Source organism: Solea senegalensis, linkage group LG11 (assembly GCF_019176455.1).
Source record: "Solea senegalensis isolate Sse05_10M linkage group LG11, IFAPA_SoseM_1, whole genome shotgun sequence".
In the NCBI taxonomy this organism is placed as follows: domain Eukaryota; kingdom Metazoa; phylum Chordata; class Actinopteri; order Pleuronectiformes; family Soleidae; genus Solea; species Solea senegalensis.
The window spans coordinates 14105174-14129425 of NC_058031.1; the positions used below are offsets into that span (position 1 = coordinate 14105174).

At 41.8% G+C, this 24252-nt stretch overlaps 1 protein-coding gene across 4 annotated transcripts in view; it reads right to left on the reverse strand.

The window, feature by feature from the left end:
• The window catches only part of si:dkey-178k16.1 (protein 4.1), a 33273-nt gene that overhangs the window by 6188 nt on the left and 2833 nt on the right, over positions 1-24252 (reverse strand). For 2 of the 4 annotated variants that reach the window (XM_044037370.1, XM_044037369.1), the window contains exons 2-16: positions 13067-13149; positions 12599-12748; positions 8780-8884; positions 8215-8257; positions 8062-8137; positions 7417-7635; positions 7254-7341; positions 7010-7162; positions 5855-5952; positions 5452-5627; positions 4919-5163; positions 4420-4458; positions 3271-3300; positions 2606-2761; positions 219-269 (exon numbers count right to left, since the gene is read on the reverse strand). In XM_044037370.1, the coding sequence (XP_043893305.1) occupies positions 219-269; positions 2606-2761; positions 3271-3300; positions 4420-4458; positions 4919-5163; positions 5452-5627; positions 5855-5952; positions 7010-7162; positions 7254-7341; positions 7417-7635; positions 8062-8137; positions 8215-8257; positions 8780-8884; positions 12599-12748; positions 13067-13132 (1695 nt within the window). In that variant the 5' untranslated portion in view covers positions 13133-13149. The remainder of the gene's footprint in view (positions 1-218; positions 270-2605; positions 2762-3270; positions 3301-4419; positions 4459-4918; positions 5164-5451; positions 5628-5854; positions 5953-7009; positions 7163-7253; positions 7342-7416; positions 7636-8061; positions 8138-8214; positions 8258-8779; positions 8885-12598; positions 12749-13066; positions 13150-24252) is intronic. The other 2 variants (XM_044037371.1, XM_044037372.1) reach the window with 2 other exon arrangements.

Genomic DNA, 24252 nt, shown 5'->3' on the forward strand with positions numbered 1-24252 from the left:
AGAGCACACAGCTTGTTTACATCTGTAGTCCCTGCAGGCAGGAAACGGAACTGAGTGACTACACTTTTAAGGAGACCAGACAAGAGCCATCAAATATGCTAATTAAAACATAATGAAGAAGAATGTGTTATACAACTCGATCTCCTTACTTTCCCAAATTGTGACTAAAAATAAAACTAAATGCAGAAGAGACAAGTGAAGCTTGAGTGGTGACTCACTGAAGCGTCACTGAGAGGCTCCTCGTGAATAGCAGGTGTGGGAGGTGTCTCCTAAAGAAGAGAAATGGACAACAAGGACAGCTTATTAGACAACTAGTAATGCATCTGTGAACAATTCAGTACATCTTTATAATATATTAATATATATATATAACTACTGCGTGCAAGTAGTCAACTCATTGAATCATGAAAGAGCAGATGCAGAAAGTTCAGTTTTTGACCTAATGGCCTTCACTTGTAGAGGTTAAACTTGCACAGTAAACATAAACCAGTATTCCCGGTTATTGTGAGCTGTTGGAGACTGCTGTCAGAAGCATGCACACTGGCTGACATTGTTTAAATGACTGCAAGTGCAATGGTAATGCCATGCACTGAAACGTCAAGAGTTTTCAAAAAGGTATTCGTATTTGCAAAATGTGGCACAGGAATGTCTACGCTCTGAAGGGGTTTGGCAGCTCTGCAGCCTGCGACTACGTCAAATTTGTCTTTTTCATTTTCTGCTATCGCTACAGAGGTGCCAAGGCAGAACACGTGGCTCGAATGCCGCTCTCAGCCGTTTATAAAGAAAGGGATTTGAATTTAAAACAGAAAAACAACAAAAAAAGGGTGGAAAGGTCTTGCACTCCTTGCAACAGCAGCCACCGTTTAGTCTGTGAGGATGTTGGAAGGAGAGACCCCGTGTTTACGTGACAAGTTTGGGGTGAGGAAAAAAACACCTGAAGCTTAAGCAATGGGATCTTTGCTTAAAGGCCCGCAGGGTTCTGAGATGGCCAAGCGGATGGCAAGCTTTGCAGAGGGGGAACGCAAAGGGGAAAGCAAAGAGCTCCATGGGCCATGGACGTGAATTGAGTCAGTCAATGAAGCGATGCGAAGGAACGTGGACTTTTGCTTTCTCACACAGTCACATGAGTGACTGAGGGATGTTGAATTTTTGTTTGTATGTTTTTGGATGGTAAAAACAAGAGTTGCATGACATCGCCTGAAGCTCATGCAATGTTTTACTGTCCCATGATTGACAAACAGGTTATAGGTGGTGGGGCAGATGGTTTACCGCTTGCTTCCTCTTGGCTGTTTCTTGGCTGGGCATCCTGTAGTGGATGTGGCTGTTGTCCATTTTGCTCTGTCCCTCTCTGGACCACTGCGTTCTCAGAGGAAGAGTTCGAGGAGGAGCGGTTGGAAATTTGATTTGATTTTCTTTCGCCTCTGAGTTGTTTTGGAAATGATCTTCACGCAGGACTCCCGCTCCTCTTGTCCACTGATAGTTCCCTGCTGCATCTCTGCTGTCTCTGACCTCCTGTTGTCCACACAAACCATTCTTTATCAGCAGATGTAGATGAGCCTGCTGCTGATGTGACACGGTGAATTCACTGTGGTATGTAGCGGCTGCTGTGTTTTCCTTGACAACATCTGTGGCTGACTGCAGAGGAGCATTATCATCTAGTTTCCTTTCTGCCTCACAGGAGCCGTCTTTTGATTTTGTCATCTGTACGTCCCCGGCTGCTCCAAAGACGCCTCTATCGCACAGGCTTTGGGTCTGAGGGTTAACACCTTTGTTCTCTTTATTCAAAGACTTCTTTGATCGCTGTGGCTTCAGAGGAACTCTTTTGGTGACTTCAGAGTGCGAGTTCACAGTTTTGTTGCAATCTTTTGCTCCCATGGGACTTGAGTCTTTCATTCTCTGACTCTCACAGTGCATTGCGTCGTCCTCTGTTCTGCCCCTGTTGCCCTTGGGCAGCATTTCCACTGCCATCAAGTTTTCGAAGTGCGTTGGTCTGTCCTGATGAGTGCTGTGCTCGCACTGACAGTGCCTCGCATCTATGTGGTTGGTTGCGTTCCTCACTTTGCTCAGTGGAGATCCATATCCGTTTTCTTGAAAGCCGTTCCTTGCTAAAACAGACTCGTGATGACAGCTAGTTGCTAAGGTATCATCCGCGAGGTTCATATCTCTTAGTCCTGTTTCTGTAAAGTCCGTTTTGGTTCCGGGTCTAGTTCTCAAAGAGTCCGTAAGTGTTCGACATTTGTTCGTATTGGCTTCAGCCCAGGATGAACACGTGTTTCTAACAGTATTACTCTTCTCTTTAGAGTAAGCATTCAGCTCTCCTTCAAAGGCATCATGCTTGACAATCAATTTGCCATCACCAGTCGCCTATGTTGACATAGAGTAAACAGTTGCATTAGCCTGGCTATAGATACACTGCTCCTCTGTTTGAGAAATCATAAAAAGATACACCACAATGACACTGTTTTTCCTCAAATTGCTTTGTGTTCATACTCCAAACTGTTGGCAGACAAAATGGTTAAAGTCTGAGCATACTTTAAATGATCATTTATTCAATTAATAGTGGTTCAGTAAGGATAATAACAGAGGGATAGCATTTTGCTCTTACCGATTTCCGCTCTGGGGTTCCACCAGGAGGAGTAGCTGAGGAGATGCGTTTCTCCCTCTGGGCCATCTTGCTGTTGGGCTGCTTCAAAGCTCTCTTCAGTTCATTGATGCTGGCCTGGTGCTTTTGTAGAACGTCTTCTGGCTTATCCAGGAACTGCTGCGCACACGACGAAGGGCACAAAGCAATAGTAGATTTAGTCATTTTAATAATAGAATGAAAAATTAAACGCAGAGGTTTTTATTCTACAACTTCATTTGAGGGTTTGGTCCGTGATCGTCTGTTTTCTGACTGTGAGGAGAATAATGCATCATATAGACCACGTTACAGTTCAATCAAGGGGTTTAAAATGTGTATGTTACATTGAAGCATTTTTATAAAGTTGAATATTTAAGTTAATATTTAAAATTTGCCAATTGTAAGGACAACCTAAAACACATGCAAAAACATGGTGCACAAAACAAACATGAGCTGTAAAAACAAAGTTGTTTTTTGTTTGTTTACCTGAATTAAATTCCTGTCACTGATTACTGTGTTTTGTTTTTTGTTTTTTTTGTTTTTTATTAAACATTTTTGATGAAAAAATGTACAGATGAAAAAATGAAACACAACACACCTGGTGAGCATCACACACAGCACATGCCATTTAAAAACAGGGCAAGCAGTACCTCCTGTTTGGGTCGAAGCATGGCCAAATCCTTGTCCGATACATGAGGGAGCCCAAAGTGGGGCAAGTGAGATGAAGTGAAGGGTTTTGTCGGGCAAAGCAGGGAGGTTAGAGGATTCCGGGGGGGGGAGGTTGGGAGGGGGAAAGATGCGTGCAGAGACAAAGTGCTACAGGTGAGTTAAAAGGCAGGTGGCCAGACGGACAGACAGACAGGCAGTTGACAAAGGACAAACAGTTGACACCATCTACTAAGACTGCTAAGCCATTTAATGTTCTGCCAAGAAGACGGGGACAATCCATTTCAGTGTCCGCCAACTGATAATTATTGCAGTCATGTATTGACTGAACTCGAGTGCTTGGAGAGGGGGATAATTCCCGTACATGACAGGCCTCCTGCTTTAGCAGAGCCTCGTGTATTTTGGAGTTTTTAACACATGTGGGCGGAGTTAATTAACACAACTGGAAGGAACCTGGACAGTCTGCTGAGACCTGACACTCTTCACACGCTCTCTGACCATCGGACCTCCAGAACCACATTCATTCTTCAGTTGGTTTATTAAAATCTGCTCATTTTTCATTAAAACTGTGTGACTTTTTTGTCCTGATGTATAAGGGGGGTCGTGACACCACACTTCACCCAGACACATTACAATCCCACCAATTAACACACATTTCTTCAGTGACTCATGCGATGTCAGTGTGTCCTGCAGTGCACTACCACACATATGGACTACATGAAATTTAGTCTCATAAAAATAACTATAAATGTTTATTCTATTTATCCATCACTATTATTTTAAAATGCTCTGAGCATAAGTGACAACTAAAAAAAACACTCAGCTCAATGTCTACGAAGAAAATCGAGCTCTGCAATGATTTCCCAGCCGGCGCCGCGATACAAAGACAAGCCTAAACAAATGCACATTCAATATTTTGTGGCTGTTTATCTTAAGATCAGTTCATGCAGTTTCCATGGATTCTACTCAGAGGAATCATGGAAATTTTGAGCAGACGAAAAAAACCAAAACATTCCCTATGGAGACAATCAATCAAAACAACAACAACCCGTGCTTATACTGACACAGTGAGTGCATGACCTACAACAACTGAAAACCACATAGTCAGACAGAAAGGTTCAAGGCCAAAATACCTCTGGCTTTGAGTCAACAAGTGTGCCTGTCTCTTCACTCTGCGGGGAAAGATGAGGTGGATAACAGAGAGGTGAGAGAATGAAAGAGCGGAGGTTAGAAAAACAGAGTTCACATTACAGAGGCGTTACAGCACTGTTATCTGCAGCATTCGATTTTGGTAGTCAGTGAGTATAGGGGGGGACTCATATTAAACTCAAGGGGCGGGGGTGTTGTTGTCAATTTCGTGAAAAGGAATGTGAGAGAGAAGGATGAGAAGTGTTAGTCAAAAGTTCATGAGGGACGTTTCGTTCTAAGTTTGCTTTGTGCATGCTCCTCTGGACAAAACTGATTTATTCCTCTCAGTTTTTCTTTGCAAACGCTGTTGCCTGACAAGGCTATGGCTCAGTAAAACTTACCTCTTCAAATATGAAGATATTTTAATTTGCCCACGTGTGTGCTGCAAGGAGCTGCAGTGGGGAAAAAAAGCATTTGAAACCATTGCATATCTCCATCCTCTACCTTGAGCTCTCGAGTCCTTGTCTGTGTTGAGATGTTCACGTCCAGTGTCTGCATCTGATCTTGACCTTCATGTTGCTCCAGCTCTTGGTCCGTGTACTGGTCCTGGTCTTGGTCCTGATAGTGGTACTGCTCATTGTCCAGATCCAGGCTGCCCTCTTGGTCTAGGTCTTCTCTGGACATGAACTGTGTGCGTTCGCTGGAGCTTCGCTGGGACAACTGGTCCATGCTATCACCGAGTGCCGAGGCTTGGAAAGTAATCAGTAAAAAAAATCAACCACATGAACTCTTCCATGACATGATCTACTGCAAAGCATTTAACAGGGACCATTTATTCTAATAATTATTAAGTTGGGTCTGAGGTTTAGTAGGCACTCTATTCACACAAAATCAATAAGGACTTGCTGAAATATTTACAAAGTGTGTTTCCATGCACAACCGCTGACCATTTTTCTAAACCAGCGGGGCTGCAGCTTGGTTATTGCCTCCCAACGAACATGGGTGTACATTATAGTGGACACAGCGAGGGCACTCACCACCGTCAATGCTGCGAGGCAGCAAGTGCCTCTTACTAACAGAGCGGTCGAACAGCGGGGCAGGCCTGTCGATGAGAGCGCTGGCCTGTCTGGTCTGGGCTTGCGTCCTCCCGCTGTACCGGAACTTGGAGCCAATCACCAAGAAGCCCTTGGGAGGCGGCTCTGGAGAAACCAACCTGCAGGGAGGTTCAGGAAGGTGTTATGATTAAAACACAAAAGAAAGCAAACACTTCCTGTGTTCGGTGCGGGAATGTCACCAGGCAGACAGAAGTGACAGACGTTAGATTTACACACTACAGTTTTAGATATTTTCTGTTTTTACACGTTGTCCCGAATGTGACAATTGTCCATGCAGGGTTAAGTGCAGAAAAGGAGTGTGTGTCTGTGGGGAATCAGCTCCTACCTGAAGAAGGTGTGGTGCTCAATGCAGACCTTCCACAGTCGCTTTGAGGCCCGATGATTTGGCAGCTTGAAGCCTATGGTGCTCTCAAACTGTTCATACTGGGCGGTGAAGGAAATGGGTGAAAGTGAAGGAGCAAAAAAAGGGGGAGTGAAGGGAGTGAGTGTGGGGGAAAGATGGAGAGGTGGTGGCAGGGTGAATTGCATTTTCTCCGCAGCAATCGAAAGAAAAAAAAAAAATCCATATTGTTTTTCTGTTAACTTGTAAAAAATATATTATTGCATCTGTCATGTCATGTACACATTTCCATCTCTAACCAACCTAGAAATGAGCCGCTGTTGCGCTCACTCTGTCAGATGTTCAGTGGTGTGAATAGAAGAAGACACTTTCAAATCAATAGGATATTAGCAACATTGCAGTCCTTTTAAATCTGTGTGGCCTGAGCACAAGGAGGAAAACAACCTCTGATCTCTGTGGACAGTTTAGAATAAAGGGGCTTTTAAATACCATAACAAACCTCCAGGCAAATGTAAAATGACAGCGGACTTAAGAGCATAGAATAGCAGAACAAAGTCTGTGCACCAAGCAGCCTCGGTATTTACTATGAGGATGTCAAGTTAAACAGTAGCTATAAAACACACTCCGGAAACCCCTCGGCCAAGAATGAAGAAAGAAAACAGTATATCGTGATCATTTTAGGAAGATAAAACCCAGAGTGAGGGTAATGTGGCCCTATAAAGCCCAAGTGCAAATCCTAATATGGTTTTAAAGTCACCACAGAGAGTTAGAGTGGAGGTGAGGAAGCACAAAAGCATGACCTATCAGCCTAATATTTAAGAACAGCATATAAGAACTGGAAAAGAGAAGTCTGAAAATATAATATTTGTCACTTGCCACATAGATTGCACCTGATACATCTCAGAAATAACTTTTATCAAACCATGAAATGACTATTTACGCTTCTTGGGGGGAAAAGTCGAGGGAGACAATGATGTAATTTTAACAACTGTGAAACCATGAAATAGAATTGTGCGTTGGCTCTTCACTAAATTAGCTCCAATTCCTCTTTCGTCAGCCTCGTCGGAGAAACTGTCATGAGCTCTTCTTGTAGGGTAGTGCATGAAATCATGAGTCAGGATTATTGCAGTTTTTATTTACCTCTCCGGGGCGAATCTTTATGTAGAAATTGCTCCTTTTATAAGAAATCTTGAGGATTTTGGGCCAGGCAAAACGGTTGATCCTGAGGCGGTCTCGGTAGATGAGCAGTCCGTTGGCGCTCACTCCGAGCATTATGTCGATTCCCTCTGAATCCTTGAGAGCACGGGCATGACAATGTTTTAAAACAACATAGAGAAGTAAGTGCATCGGCAGTGAAAAAACTTGCAAAAGTGTCTCTCCGTACCTTAGCATGATGCAAGTCCACACCATACATCGAGAGCTTCTTGGCATTTTCTAGAAAGTTAACTTCTGCATCTGCTGGACTCATCCCCCTATGATGCAAATATCACGTATGGTTCATCCTGTTATTCATATTCATCCCACAAATAAAAAACAAATTCTCTGACCTGTAGTTATGGTGAAGCTCCATTACTCTCTCCTCTAGCTCGCGTGTCTGGTTGGGGGCAAATCGGAAGTCGTTAACATAGTCGGGTCCATGTTCCTCTGGCTCATAGTCTCCCAGCTCAGCCTGGACAGTGTAGGAGCCCAGGAGGGCGTGGGTGACAAAGGAGCAGGGCAGACGTCCGGATAGGATGTCGTCCCTCAGCTGCAGACACAGGTAGTACCTGAAGAAGCACAGAAAGGTGCAACTGCTGCAAATAATCCAGTGGGATGTCAGCATACTATTATCATGTATCCATATCAGCAATTAATAGTTATCTGTTTTCATGTTGTGGCTGCATTTAACTCCAAACTTGAAGTATATCACACACAGACAAATGGCCCCATTTTATTATAATCAATTTAAGGTTTTAGTTCAGTTACATGAAGTTAAGGATACTGATGTGCTATTGACATTTCTGTGGTTTTTTTTTCTTCTTTCACAAATCCTACATGTAAACACTTGCTCATAAGTTACTGTAAAAAAAACAAATTGATTGGAGAGTGAAAATTGTGTCATTTCGAAAAATCCAGCCCCAACAAAATGTCCTCTGTATGACTCAGTAGACTCGATTTATAATCGTCAAAACAAACCAGCTATCATCACCTACCTGGTGATGTCTTCAATGAGCACAGATGGATCCGGAGGGTAAAACTTGACAGAAAATCCAAAAATCCAGGAACCAACTGTGGACAAAACGAGGGTAATTTCAGCAGGAGACTGTGTGTGTGTTTGTGTGCTCGTGTGTGTGTGCTGTACTTACCTCGGATCTGCTTCTTAATTTCTTTGGAGGGATCCAACCAGTTCTGAAGAAGACGAAAGAACAAGACAAGAACAAAAGCATCCCCGTCCACATTTTAAAAGCTGTACCTCGCAAAACTGAGAGCCAAATATATTTATGTGACAAGAAAATTGACAACAGCGTCTATAAACTCCGAAAACATCAATATTGGGGCTATAAATGCCAGCCGACGCCAACTCCTTCCACTTAATGTCACTACAGCTTTTCATTGTGCAGTGTAGACCACGAGCACCATTTCTAAAAGGCCATCCTGTCTAATCACATTTTAAAAGGTTAAAGGCCATGTAGGGCACTTTAAACCTGGAAGCAGTTAAACTCTGTTTAAAGGACAACCAATGACCTAGTGCTTTACAATGTTGTTTGTCCTGAAATCAACGACATGTTCCAACCAAACAGTAAAGACATTAACATGATTTAGGATGGTTTTGATGGGAACAGGTCATCGGCTACAGACTAGACAGCGACAGTGACATTTTAATAATAACACGTGAGTAAACACGTGTTTGTGTTCATACGTGTGGCTGACCTTGGAATTGTCCGTGTCCTGGAAAGTCAGACCGAAGTAGTCCCTCTCCAGCAGGTTCAGATGGCCACACACCATGTCCAACAGGGTCTGGCCCTTGGCAAATTTCTGTCACACACAGACACACACACACATACACACACACACAGAGGATGTGGGCAGGTGACAAAATTGAAACGGGAAGCAATAAAGCATCTGACCCCCCACACACACACACTGCTAAAGACACCTACCATGTCTCATTCATTCAGATATTAATTATCAAAAAAGTCATTGAACAACACCAAAAGGTAGAAATGTAGAAATTACAAATCCAGTTGCTACTGATACATCATATTGTTTGTTTCCAGCCAGGAACCTTTGTTGCACATCACACTCTTCCTTTCACACCACCTCCGTCTATGTTTTTGGCAGTGTAATATATATGTATCTTATTATTATTCAGTTTGTGGTTGTCTCGTGAAAAAATAGCAGAATATTATATTAACTGGACACAAATATATTGTTTTTATCCATAGTTTTCAACACAAAGGAGGCCAAAATATCACCAACACAAAACCCTAGCCTCACTGCTGTCTGAGCAATACCTCCAGTCATCCTCTCCCCTGCTGAGTAGGAGGAGCTGTGCTCTGTGTGACTATATAAGGGGAAGAATTGCACTGTGTCTCGGCGGTGTCTCGGGCAGACCACACCTATTTTCTTTACTAGCCCTTCAGGGCAGAGCACGAGGCCTCTGTGGGCTGCACGCAGCCTTGGCAAAAGGCTGTTTCCACGCACATCCACAGACACACAGGCACACCCATGCCAGTTCCATCTCCAAGGGTAACCTGGCTCCTATGGCGACAAAGCAACGAAGCAACTGTTACCATAGAAACAGAAGTAATAGGTCCCTGCTCTGTGTGTCTGTGTGTGTGTGTGTGTACAACATGTGTGTGTGCATTCTCTTGATGATTTCACTATTTCTGGTCAAACCAGGCCACCACACAGCTTTGTTCAGCATTTGTAAGAAACTCTGGCACACAATTTTGAAATTGTAACAAAATAGACGGTTGCAGAGGCCGCAGTCAGCATTTTGATTTTAGGGAGCGGTGCGTAAATATTCAATTTTGATTGAATACAGATTAAATTTCAACACACACCTCACATGGTTCCCCAAGCATGGCAACCGATTCACAGGCTGCTGATGAGATTGCGGTGTCACCATAATTGGCTCCAGTCACAACTCTGTAGCGAGTGCAGACTGTATGAGCAGCCATTTGATGTAATCCTCGACGGAAATCCGTGTAGCTGACGCCAACAAGATGAGGGAGATGACAAGTGTGAGCTCAACTTTGTCATATAAGAGAGAAATAAATAGCCTCTTCAATGAAGTGCTTACAACGTGACAACAGGCATGTCCTACAAAGTGCCCCACCGGCCAGAACCGAACCAGCACGGATCCAATTGAAGCCACTCAATGATTTGTTTACCAAAAATGAATTGCTTAGAATCAGTTGGTTATTAATTATTTATTTATTATAGGTTTTCATAATCTTTATTTAAAACAGACCATACGTGTCTGACAACAAATGTTTATAACTTCAACTTTAACTTTTGTGTGTATCCTCCATATTATCACATGGATCACATTATCAATATATTGGCCGAAAGATCAGCATCAGCCGTAGAAAACCAATATAATCTGAGCAGTGAAACATCTGGATTCCCTCCTAATAAAACTGAAACCTGAGTGGTCTTGTGGGAGTCTCACGAGAATGAATAAACCAAGGAAATTAAAATTGTCCTTTAATTGGAGGTAGTAAAAATGAGGGCACACTTATGTCCTAAGGACCTTTGTTTCAAAACCTTGATGTTTCATTTCAAAGCGGCAAAGACAGCAGTTTTAATAGCATGGATTATTTTAAAGACTGGATAATGTAAATGCACTGAGCCTATTCAATATTTATAATGTTCCGAGCCAAACATCAATAGGTGCTGAGGATGCCTCCCCGGGTTTTTATCATCAGGACCAGTTGATGCTCAGCGACCATCATGACTGTAATGAAAGTAATGATCGCCCTGCATTTACAAGGAACTTTTTCATTGCAGGCACATTGATATACACACTACACCACAACGGTACACAAACACACACCCTACCTCCTCCCTTTCTTACTCTCCTCCCCCACACTTGTCATCTTTTCCTCCTCCTCCTCCTCTTCCCTACAACCCATTCTATTTTCTCCCCGGTCAAACATGGGAGCACTCATCTGTCAACCGCATGGATTTCCTGTCAAAGTGCAATACCTCTCAAATCACTGCTCAGGTGACACGAAGAAATACGCGCGCGCGTGTGTGTGTGTGTGTGTGTGTATTCTTGCATATAAACCAAGACAGACGGAGAGACTGAGGGTTGAGTTGATGGAGAATATGTGTATGTGACGCTTGTTTCTCCACTCACAGCTTCTTTAACAGTAACACATGTGAGGTCACGTGGCAGACACTGAGCCAGAAAAACAATGCTGCAGATGATATGAATGAGGTCGAGTCGTCAACAAGATGCTTCCTATCATACTCCATCTTCAGAAGTAGCCAACAGGGCCCCAGTGATGCCTTTAATGTGCTTCATAGCAGCGCTGTAATCGTGCACACTGTGTCCCTCTGTTGTGGAACAGCTCTCCCTGTGACACCTCTTTCTCTTCCTCAGAAGTCATTTCAAATCCGGGAACAAATTAATTTTCTGCAGTTCTCAGGTATGATGAGCGTGGAGGGCTACTGTGAAATTCAAATACACAGAGGGTGCTGGGAATTTGCCTGTTTACACAACAACAAAAGACTCACAAAGAGTCACAATTCTTGAAAGCTGGGAAATGCTTTTCCCGAGACTTCCATCCCCCACAATGCAGAGTTTGTCTCACCTCCCTCTATCCATCACTACTCCCCCTCTCAGTGAGAACAGCAACAGAGCCGCATTTCCTGACTCAGTAGCATGTATTACCGAGGGAGGGCGAAAACCCACTGAAGTGGACTGTGCTGACTCAAGGGCTTAATTCAAACGGGGGAAGTGTACACCGCTTTTCAAAAATGCTGTAATATTTGTCACCTACACGGCGAGACGTGAGCTCGCGGTGATTGTGGACATTTTGCCGTGAAGAAACAAACACTTTTGTTTGTTTTTTGCTTTTGTTTTTGAACAGTAGAATAGCTCTTAAAAAAGGAAGCCGGGTTGTGCTTGCATGTGAAACGGAAATCAGCAAGTTGTCCATTAATGCTTTCGGATGTGATAACTTTGTGAACAAATCTGACAAGCACAGAGCAAATTGATGGTGAACGAGAAGGTGAGAACAAAGACACGGTTAATCCATGATGCCTGAATCATGTTGTGCAAGTAAAACTGAAGATGGTAACCAAATTAAAACTAGGTTTCCAGACCACATCCATCCAGCTATCCATTCCACTCAAGGATCAGTCAGCCTGGGGCAGCTAGAAGTGGGCGCCAGCATATGGAGACTACCCAACCACTATAATCTATTTGGAGTTTCCTATTCCTACAAAGCAGGGTATATCAGTAAAACCAAGTCAGCTACGTGACGCTACATAAACGGTTAACTATTAAAAACACACTACAAGATCATAGATTACAAAAAAAAGAAGAAGAATACATGGAATACCTGGAGAAATCCCACTCGAACACTAGAAGAACATGCAATCCTGAAAATATGCTTGTTGAAATAATGCATAAGGCCTGCAACTGAACTCAAGCAAGTTAATAAATAAACAATAACCAAACATTTTGGAAACTATAGCTTCAGTTAAAATCCACGCTTGCTGACAGAAATGTACCTCGACCCCGGTCTCATAGTCCGAACCGTCGAGTAGCGTGACTTTGATAGGGACAGTCTTTGGCCTCTTGTTGGTTTTCTGGGGGGATTTGGAGGCTTTGCTGGGGGTCTTCTCTGAACTGTCATCCATTTCCCCGTGGTCCTCGGGAACCTGCAAGAGACATAATCCTTCCTATGAGTGAGCCTTACATCACTGTGCGCTGTCCTGCATTTAGACATCTCATTTCTGAGTCTAAAGAGGCAAAGCGATTCAAATTCAATATCTTTGATCGTGTAAAGCAGTCGTGTCGTCAAATGCATGACGCTGACTGAGCCGCCGCTCAAAGATGCAAAGATGTTAAGTTGCTGGCAGAAGCCGAGGCGGCTTGTTGCCTTGCATATCAAACGGGAAACATGGAAAGCCCTCGAGTGACTGAGAGGCCTGAGAAAAATGATATACAGCATGCTGCAAGTTCCCTGTCGCTCCCACCTGATTGGTCGTCCTGGCGTCACCCTCCATTGCGCTCTTCATTTCCAAAGCCTTCTCCGTAGTCATAAGAATAGATTACTGTCCTGCAAACACACACACACACACACATCGTGAGTCAACAGCAAAGCAGCGGAATATTTCCTGCTGTAAAAAGTGAACCCCAAAAGGAATCGACTATTGCAGCATCTTAACTGAAGCTGACACTCTGGTGTTGATACTAACAGTCAAGTCCTACTATGGGCTTATCTTTAACTATCCTCGACCACTGTGCAGATTGTCGTTTTCACGCACACACATGGGTGCGCGCAAGGATGGTGAATGCGTGAAAGCGAGTAGCTCAGTGAGTGCTGGCTCACTGCCTCCCACAGGAGCACTCTGCATGAAGAGCACTGGCTTCAGGATCCTGGCGTCTCCGACTACTAAAGGCGATTGCAAATTACATCAGCCCGGCAATACACACACACACACACACACAATGAGATAGAGAACGGGGATGAGGGGGGAGGAGAGGGTATCTGAGAATCTGAGGATGAAACAGAAGAGCAGCACAGACAATAAGGCAAATGTTACAAGAGAGCAGACATCAGAAATAGGAAGAGAGAGACACACACATGCAGCCATGCTAATACAATATCAAGGTGAGTTGGAGACAGATGAGGCCTTTCATTTGAAGGTGACTACTATGCTAAAACCGAGCTCCACTCTTTCACATACACTACAAAAAAAAAGGTTATATTCAGATTAGGTTTTACCGCAGAGAGAAATGAAGCGTCCGAGATAAAGAAAATAGGAAGATAAAGCCCAGAGTTAATCTATAATGACGTGAGAAGTGAGCACGGGGTTAATATTCCTTTTAATAGTGTGTGAGTTGAATTGTTCACGATAACATGACACGTTTTCTTTGTAATAAATGACTGTTTAAATGCTTGGTTTCTTCCAGATATTGTGTTAACCTCAGGTGTGTGTTTGTTAGTGTAAAACAGCCACGAATCCATGTGTGTGCCTTGCTTCGAGGCCTATGTCATGCATTAGAATTTCAAGTTTCTGATTTGAACATAAGAGAATGCATAATCTACTGTGATAAACACGCACTTTATCGCATGTAAGCAAAGACTTGAAATAATAAACCTCAAGGCTTTGGATGTTAAAAAATGTGGAAAAAGCATAAAGTAAGGCTGCGTTTAATGAGGACGGGGAATGAAAATGTGAAGCTTCTACACGTAATTTGGTCTAATGACAAGCGAAAAATGTTTGCTAAGCTTTTCACAAACGAGGCTCGGCATAACCGTTTTTGTTTTTTTCTCTTTCTCGACCAGTTTTTTCCTGACAATATTTCTGTGTTTACTGTTTTGGAGGCTGGAGTTGGAACACAAGCATCTCTCAGCTTTCATGATAGGTTGTCCTCCCTCGGCATAAGGAAGCCAGATCAAAGAGCCGCGCAGTCTGTCTGTGGGAGCGCTGCAGATGTCGCACTCGTATGACATTTGGTGGTATTTCATGTTTACAGTAAGTGGTAAATATGTAGCGAGATTTATAAAGTTTCCAAATGTCCTCGAGTAGTTTCTCTCTCATCCGACACATGTTTATGCAGAGAATGCATTCGTGTATGCAATATTTCTGTGAAGAAGTAGTAGATTTTAACATAGCATTGAGCCTGCTGACTCAAACCTTATTTAAGAACCAGATTTCATTAGGCTTAAGGATCATACAATGTTAATTAGAACATTAATAATGAATTAGCACTAGGGATGGGAATCGGTATCGCTCTAATATTGGTCAAAATCACCAGTATTGGTCAAATCCTGTGAATCACATGCTTCGCTATGCACAGACTATAAAGAAAATGTTTGTTACACATTTGAACAACGATGTCTTTCAATTGAAATGAAGTTCATAATTAGTCTAAAATGACTGTATTGACCAAATATTGGTATCGGTAAATATTTGAGTTTATTTGGACACAAAAAATGTCCTATTCTTAATCTCTTATTCAACGTCATTTCTTATTCAATGAGTTGGACTCCTGTGACAGTAGCTGCCTTCACACAGACTCCCATTTCAAAGTCTTTTGTCCTTCGGCTGTTGAAGTATGACTGCATGGGAGTGTAGGTGAAGATCAAAAAACAATGTGCACGATGCAAGAGTTACAAAAATAGTTGCATTTACTGAGTTGTCTTTTTTAAAAGACAGAAATACTTTACAGAAGTAAATGGCCTAAAATAAAACGGTCTCGGACAGGATTTTTAGTGTGTCTATCTAAGTGATCATAACTCTCAGACAGCTCTGTCACCCTCCACAGCTGGTTTTAACATTGGCTAACATAGACAAACATGCTAATCACAGACACTTTCCACTCTTCTTTCACTCTGGGCTATTGACCTCTGAAACTGTGTGGGAACTGGGTTTTAAATGCACTTTGTCCTGATGAAATACAATCGACGTTTTAAGGTCACAGCAGTAAATTACCACTGAGTGCGTTAATAATAGACACTTGGTGTAAGCTCTAATTTCTGCTTCTGAAGTCGTGAACGTTCAGTAGACAGACGAGTGAATGCTTTGTGTTTTAAACACATCAGGGTGGCGAAAGGTAAAATTGTTGCTTTTTTTTGGGCCACCAGACAAATTAGGTCTTGACTTTGAGCTGATGAATGGGTGGCTTGAATTTGCATTAATGTTTTTTGTAATATTGGATAATATTACTAGCAATTTAGAAACCAAAAACCTAAAAGTTTTTTAGCATACTATTAATTCACGTACTGTTCAATCATTTTATTCTTTCCCTGCTACACTGCTAATAACCGTCAGCTTGGGACACCTTTAATTTAGTCTTTAGTCATTGTATCCATTATTGTATCCATTATAGGATACAGCATCTTCAAATTGAATAACAAAGTAAATTCAGCTAGTTTTAGAAATGAAAAAGGAAAAAAAGCATTGTATCTGGCGACAGAGCATCTTGATATCAGCAGAATGTCAAGGCCCAGGAGAGCACATTCTCCAAGAGATTCAGACAGCTCCACTGTCACAAGGACAGATTCAGGAAGTCATTCCTGCCATCAGCCATCAGGACTTACAATAACTCTCTGTAAAGTACTGACTGCTCATTGTCTCTTCATGGCATAACGATCCGTTATGCCATGCACTCCTTTATGCCATTTGTTAATTAGTGCACTATTTTTTTCTCACTTTTATACATTTTACATTTTATGTTTCAAATATTTTTTCGTATTGTATTGCTGCTATGTTAAAACAATTTCCCCTCTGGGATGAATAAAGTATTTCTATTTCTATGTCATTTGTTGTGCATTTAAAGATCTAAACTCAAACTAGAGAATATAAAAATGTAATTATATCTAGATAACACGAGGGGCTGAGTAAGGAAGATGAATGTTTTTTGTCATTTTTCTTAATTAACCACCTGACCTCTTAATGAAGACACTATTATCCAACGTGTTATACTGTAATGATCTTTAGGAACTGTGTCGTACAGCTACAGCCACCTTACTTACCGGCTTACAGCGGCTTACACGGGCTCAATTTTAACTTCCAGTTGCAGACTGTGACCGCGTAAAAACCTTAACCTTGCCTAAAAATACAAAATACAGCGTGATCACACTTGCAGCTACAGCATGTGCATCATCTTTGCCAAAACATGCACCAACATAGCAAAACTTGTAATTTATTCAAGATCGTAAGGAGTCACTATTTATTTACATCCTGCACTGACAGCATGTCACAGCATTACAGGAGTACAGATGGTCCAAGACAGTACTACAATATGGGGTGTCTGTGACTAAGTACTGGCCACCACTTTGCAATAAAAACACTTGGTGACAACATGGCACATAACACACTATTGCAATTTCAGTAACAATCAGGAAATTGCATGAGAAATGAGACGGCGTTATCGTAATATGACCTCGCTTATGCAAAATGATTGTCATGCTATTACCAGGTAACTGTACTATGTATTAGGGGTGGGTTCCATTTGGTGATATATCAAATATGATGACATAGATGATACACCAGGGCAAATATTGCTATTTTAATTCACCCATGAAAAGGCGCTCTGAAGTAAACAGTTTCTGTTTGACTCGCCAGGTGTCGCTACTTCTTGTGTGTGTGTGTGTGTGGGGGGTTCTTTGAGTAGAAGTTACCTGGCTGAAAAAGAGGGAGTTTACAGCAATTTTAAGAGATGAGAGATGTCCCATTCACATTCAATGCTTCTTGGTCTCTCTATGTTGTGAATAAATAGATGATTTTCCTGTGTTGTTTGGTGAAAAGCAAAGATAGCCTCTAACAGTCAAAGAGGCCAAATCTGAGATCTTCAAATCAAACGCATGTGCTTTGTTGTACTGTGTTAAGATACCTGTCCACATGTGCATGCATTGCATTTATACATATTGAGCTCAGGGAAGTTCTATGTACGTACTATACTCAAATACAAAGACTCTCTTACATCGGAGTCCTTTCATCCAGGGTTCTATTAGCTGTGCTACTGTATGCCAGTCCTTCACTGGAGATGACCTCTGCACTCCACACTTCAGCATTAGCCCAGATACATGGTAATCATAACTGAGCATCGCAGAGGCCCCAGTGTAATCTGTGATCGAATGAGTTTAAAAGCTCACTCAATTAAGTGGAGCAAAGTCTCAAACTGTAGAATGTCTATACTCTTCTTCGGCAAGGATGTGAAACGCACAGTGAAGCCCCCAAAGCACTCGCTGTCTGGTGCAGGACAGCTCAGCTAAATTGCCTGATAGTAACAGACATAATGGCTAATCATCCAGGGCAGAATGATGTCCATGATGCACCATTCACCTCAGCCCGCCTGAGCCCATTTTTCTTCATGCCACCTGTCAAAGATTCTCACTTTGGCCCTGGAAAAATGGATGTATTTTCAGGCAGACATCGGTTGCTCACAGGCCCATCCTTCATCAGCAGGTGGACATTGGAATCGTTGAAAAACAGCACCTCAAATATATGTCACAGAGAAGCAGACTGACCTCAGGAAATCAAAATTACCTTTACAGGCTTAATATTTGATGGATATATTTATATTCATTGACTTATTCCCATGCATAGCTTACATTTCTATTTGCCTTCTTGACCCATATCTTAAATGTGATATTGATAAATAATTAATGCCGTAATATCGACAAAGCATTAGTCATACTACAGTAGTAGAAGCAAGAATAGTGATGTGTAATGTGCTGCAGGTGATATACTCGCTTTGCGCTCCATGCAGACAGTGTTCTTCAATAGCCAGCTTTACATGAGAATGACAGTCCTTGTAATTTCCTGATAATGAATTGGACAGGTTTTTTTTTTTGGCACAAAAACAAATCACTCTCCACTGTTCCTTCGAAACAGCAACCTCAGTGTTTATCATTCGATGTCACCTGTGCAGAGAGTCAACATCGGCATTGTTTTTTCACGTCTATCTGAAAAACATTTCTCAGTTTAAAGCAAACAGAAAACATTGGCTTCTCTATTTGAGCTCAGTGACTGTGTCAGACAACATCTGTGTGCCAGTCACTTTGAAAGAACTGATTCTCATGATTCTGTACACCGAAAGCAACTGCTTTGCTCGTCACTAGTTTGTGTTTGTTGAAAGGGCGGTTTGGGAGTGTTTACATTTATATTCTGCACAAATATTCTGTGTTACTGTTGTAAATTTTACACCAATGTTCACCTGCTTTGGTCCCCACTTAAGCGTGTATGCGTGCTTGTTGGACTATATGAAATAAATGCCAGAATAAAGTACCTGAGTGCAGTCTACAGCTGTATGAAGGACCTGCTCACTAACAAAAAAGAAGCCAGACAGCTGGAGTATGTGCAAAGAAAGTGGTGATCGGGGTGATCGTTGGGGTGAAAATGCCCAGATTGACTCAAATCCGTGCTTGAGCACGTGAGCATATACACCTAACGAGCATAATTACAACCTCTGACTTTGCTATAGCTGTTGCTACTATTGCTTAAGGCTATAGCATTATGGTATCAATGACCATATCAAAAGTGACACAGAAAGCAGGCCAAAGCAAAAGCCAATCACGAGACCTTTCTCACTTCACTTTGCCATTTCATCATGCAGTGCTCTCCCCACATCTCGGCTTTATAATCGGTTCTTCTCCTCTAATGGCTCACACAGCCACCATCAATCCTTGCTGGGCAGAGACTGGCTCAAGGAAAACGAGGTACAGGACAGTGGGGGATGGGGACGAAGGAGTGGCAAGATGTCCTTGTTCAGGCGAGGCCGTATACACACATTCTCCAAACCTTTGGTGCTCAGCAGCCTTGGAATCACATCGCACAAAACAGCTGTTGGGTCAGCTGCAAATCATGTCACACTGCAGTCAAGCAAAATGATATGTTTTCAAACCAACGAGGCCTCAACTTCAAGCAAAGGCCCAGAGGGAGTAGTGCTACCTTAGTTAACATTTAAAGTTCCAACTGTTGAGCTGATATAAAAGGAGCCATTATGAGTCTGCGAACTTATCTGAATCTGCCTCATTAAGTCCCAGACAGTTTTAAAAGTGCATGGAAAATGATTTGAGCAGGAGGGGGCTGGGTCCTTCATAAAGCTAATCCTCGCTGATTAAAACCAATCGGGCAGTTAAATCTGTTCAAATGAGCTGTCAAAATCTGTCATTTGATTTATGAGATGACTATCTTGACTGTCTTAAATATTAACGAGTTTACATGAGTGCGCTAGCCAGTTTCTTCCACGAAACACCGCAAAGTAATCTTGCATCCATTTAGCAAAGGGGGTCATGTCGGAATAATTAACAAAGCAGGAGAATATTACGTGAAAGGCCAGACAGGGCTGTCAAACTCATTTTAGTTTGGCAGCAAGGCAAGTCAAATAATAGCATAATAACCTATAAACAACAAGAAATCCCTTTGTTTTACATTTAATTTTGTCTTTTTTTTACAAAACACATGATGAACAACCTGACATTCCTTGAGGAAAAGTTAGTGCAATTTCAACAATATTGGGCATAAGTTTACCATTTTACATGTGTGCATTACAACTTACAGATCACAAAGGCACAAAACATTTAGTCACAGGTATCTGGAACTGAAAAATCTAAAACAATCTAATCATAATGTGAAATGATCCGGTTCTGGCTCATTTATATCTTGAGAATCATTAACACAGAGACTAACTACCTTAATACTATACTTACTAATACTAATACTTGTATAATGTGTATAATCATGTGTATAAGTGAGCAATAGTGCATCGCAATCTACTCCCCGCTCCCTGACACAGCCTTTACACATATACTGAATATCACAAGTTTCTTAAAGAGTGTGTACAGTGATACAAACTCATTCATATATGGCAAGGTGGTTAGTAACACATTTTCCATTGGGGTGACACAGTGCCAAACACACACACACACACACACACATATACATTTTAGTGGGGACCAAAGCCAGTGTTGATGAGTGCTTGTACAGAGAACAAACAGACACGACAGCAGTGGTGTCAAACTCAAATGACCTGGGGGCAAAGGAGCGTCTAGTCTGGTCAAGAGGGGGGTCGGTCAAAAGGAAACAAATTGGGAAAATAACAAGTGTTCAGTAGCGGGTGAGCTTAAAATATATATAACACAATATTTCACCATGATATCGCAATAAAGATATTCATGATCGTATTCCACAGAAGTAAAAGTGCTTGTTTTTATATGGATACTGCACAATAATAACTTTAGTAATAGCCAAAAATAGACAAATAAATGGAAGACTAAGTACATATACTGTGGAAAACTGTAATAATGTGTGTAATATAATGTGGTCGTTACAACCAATTGTCTTATTACTATTATAAAGAAATATTGCTGACAAATATATTTGGTATTATATTCTGTCTATATTCTTTTGTGGGCCGTGTTTTCATTATGACATGACATTGAGTGATGGGCCACGTGTAAGTTTGACACCTCTGCACTATCAAACCTCCTGTTCAAAATAACATGTAGAGAATCAATGTTCACCAGCGTCCGTGTGTGTGTGTGTGTGTGTGTGTGCTCAAAAACATAAGCGGGTGAAAGATGCTGTCCATTAGTGTTTGTACAGAATATTAACATAAATGCTCTGGTATCAAACCACTTGTTTAACAAACCTTTGGAGAAATCACATTTTCATCAGTTTGGTTGCACTTTATTGACATACTAGCTAGTTTAACTACAGCCCCGCCCTCTCTCTCTCTCTCTCTCTCTCTCTCTCTCCCTCCATCTTTCTCTATCAATGGTAACTGCCTCAGCCTCTCAGCAGAAGTCTGCTCTTCTTTCAGTTCTTCTTCTCTACTTCATTTCCTCATCTGTAAGATTTTGAAATCAAGTGGCAGAGCTTTGTTTGCGTGTTTCTTCCATCCAGGCAAGATGTATTTGCCTTTCTCATGAGTGAATGGGTAAAGTGCTCATAAAGCGCACTGAGCGCACCTTTATTTAATTGCAGCATTTGAGGTGGATTTACGTTAACTATATGGTTTCCGGTGCATCATCACACCATACGTGCCTAAAAATTGAATAGAACAAGAGAAACAGTCTGTACTCCATAGTTCCTTTCTTCACAGTTGTAGTTCTTTAGCACAGTTTAGTTCTCAGCCACAATTGTTAAAACATAAAATGTGAGGAAAAGTGCTCTACATTTGCTTTACACTCTCTTTAAATGACTTTCCTTCCAGGATATTACACTAAAATACAGAGCGTCATAAAATCACTTGCAAATGAGTAAAACAGCATCTAAGCACGTCCAGTAAAACTACATTTTCAAGCCCATAACCAGTGACCTAGAAAAAAAAATGTGCATTTGGTTTCACGTAAACGTAAAGCCGTACATCTCCAACATCATATTCCTCCTTGTGTAAACCAGCTCTGCGAATTTCTGCGGAGCTTTTTTCTGCAGCGTCAGACAGAAAGAAAAATCCACTTATAGCATTACTCTTCATCACTATGACAAGAAAATGACAGGCACCCTGCAGTGCCTTCAGCGCAGCTCAGTTCTACAGAAGAGTACAGAGTATTGCCACTAACAATAGTTAACACAGAGACATCAGGCGAGATTGTTTAAAATGCAGTTTCCATGGAAACCCCATCGAACACTGTCTGTCAAGCATAACACAATCAGATAAAGAAAAAAGAAAAGGAGGCCTGTAGGCATTATTTTGCTCGTTGACACTTTCATGACATGGGAGATGAGGTGGGGCACGGCATGGCACTGCGGTGAAGGATGTGACAGCTCGCGTTGAAGGAGGCACATGGAAATGACAGTGGAGATGGTGGTGGGCGGAATGGGATGATCAACAGTTCCAAGAAGGATGACACTGTCCAGTCTGCATTCAAGCCAACCCATTCTGGGAAAGGATAATTGGTTATTCAAAAGTCTAGTATCTGTCCAAATCAATTATCATAACACAATTAAATTCAGTCTAAATTCATTTAACGTGACAGCCAAAAGTCTTGGAATGAGCTGCAAATAGACGACACGTTTTGTTTTTTTTTCATCATTTACTAATAGATAACTCAATGAGTCTGTCTTTTCCTGATGTTTTTTTTAAAAATCAATCAATCGTAAGAAAGCCACATACTGAGGGCTTTTCGAGCAGCGGTGTGTCACATCTGCTGCTTTTTGTTGTTGATTGTGTTATTATAGTGCCTCTGTTTGGTCTCCGACATCAGAAATAATGTAACATTGTTTGTATGCTGCATTCCTCATGAAAATAATGCTCTGTCAAGTAATACTATAAGACTGAGGAGCATTGGTTTGTGTGTGTGTATACACTGGCGCCGCAGTTGTGGGTCGGGAGCAAAAAGCGTATATATATCTCGTAAAAAATTGCTGAACATTCAGGTTTTATACAGTTTCCCCAATTAGGTAATACCTTTTTTATTGGACACTGTAATAATCAAACTTTTTTTTAATGGTATTCAGTATGATGTTTGTTTCAGCCATCCATCTAAAGTCAGTGATGACACCATAACTAAAACTGCAGTATATTCATTACAAAGTAATAACATTTGTACTGGTCTTGCTGATATAATACCTGTATTTACAGTCGTATATTTTACACGTAGAAATGGAATTCTTTGTGATACCAAAAATGTCAGTTTAACACATGCTTCTATCTTAGCCTTTGTAAGCTCATTTTACTTCTAAATAATGTGAATTTATCTTGTTGAGGATTCCAATTTGTTTGTGAACACACCTCTGGACCTGCTCCATTGAACTATTACAAATCAATAATAGACCTGAATCAGGACCAGGAGGGAAAATGTGTAAGTAGAGCATCTGAGTCCGTGTGCTGTGTTAAACAAGCACAAGCTGAATTACATGAAGAACATCCTCAGGGTGTACAACACAAGACCTAGTGTTTAAAGGCTCCATATTATCAATAGTGAGATTTTAATATGTCCGTCGACCTGCTCTGAAAATATTAATATGCTGTCACAGCCTGTGTGGAGAAATGCTGCCAAGAAATCCATGACTTAGTGATGTCACTACCCTCAGCATGGCCCACCTGGACGCTTCATGGAGCCATAAAGGATTAGCTGTCTTAGTGTTTTCCTTATATCTGTGAGATTTTTAATTAACCTTATTCAAGAACTCTTAGAAATGTTTCGTCCGACCTTTCCAACCATAGGTTTGAGCTTTTTCATTCATTCAATCATTGTCTACCACTTTGTCCTCCACATGAGGGTTGCAATCCCAGTTGTCACAAGGCGAAAGGCGGGGTAATCCCTGGACAGGTCGAATCACAGGGCAAACACAGAGATGAACAACTGTTCAATGGTCAATCGGGGTCTTTTTGCTGTAAGGCAAACGTTTTTCCACTTTTCAACTTGTATAAGTCCAGAGACTGCACATTTATTTACAGGTTTGTCTGTAGACACGTGGCTTTGGCAGGTACATAAGAAAGGCTACTGCCTGATGCCTCTCATAGTCAATGGTCACACACGCTCTCCTGGCTGGGTTCACAGTTCACACTGGCACTGTTAACGGTCTGGTCTAGCAGGGACGACGCGCCTTGAGCCTGGAGACTTCCGCACATGCGACACTGTGGATATGACATGTTTCCGTCATAGTACAGTTCGGTTTGGTACAGTAGGGTACAGTTTGGAGCGGTAAAGCCCTCGGTCAGGCGGGGGTGTGTGCTGTGCCTGATGGCCGTGTCAGCC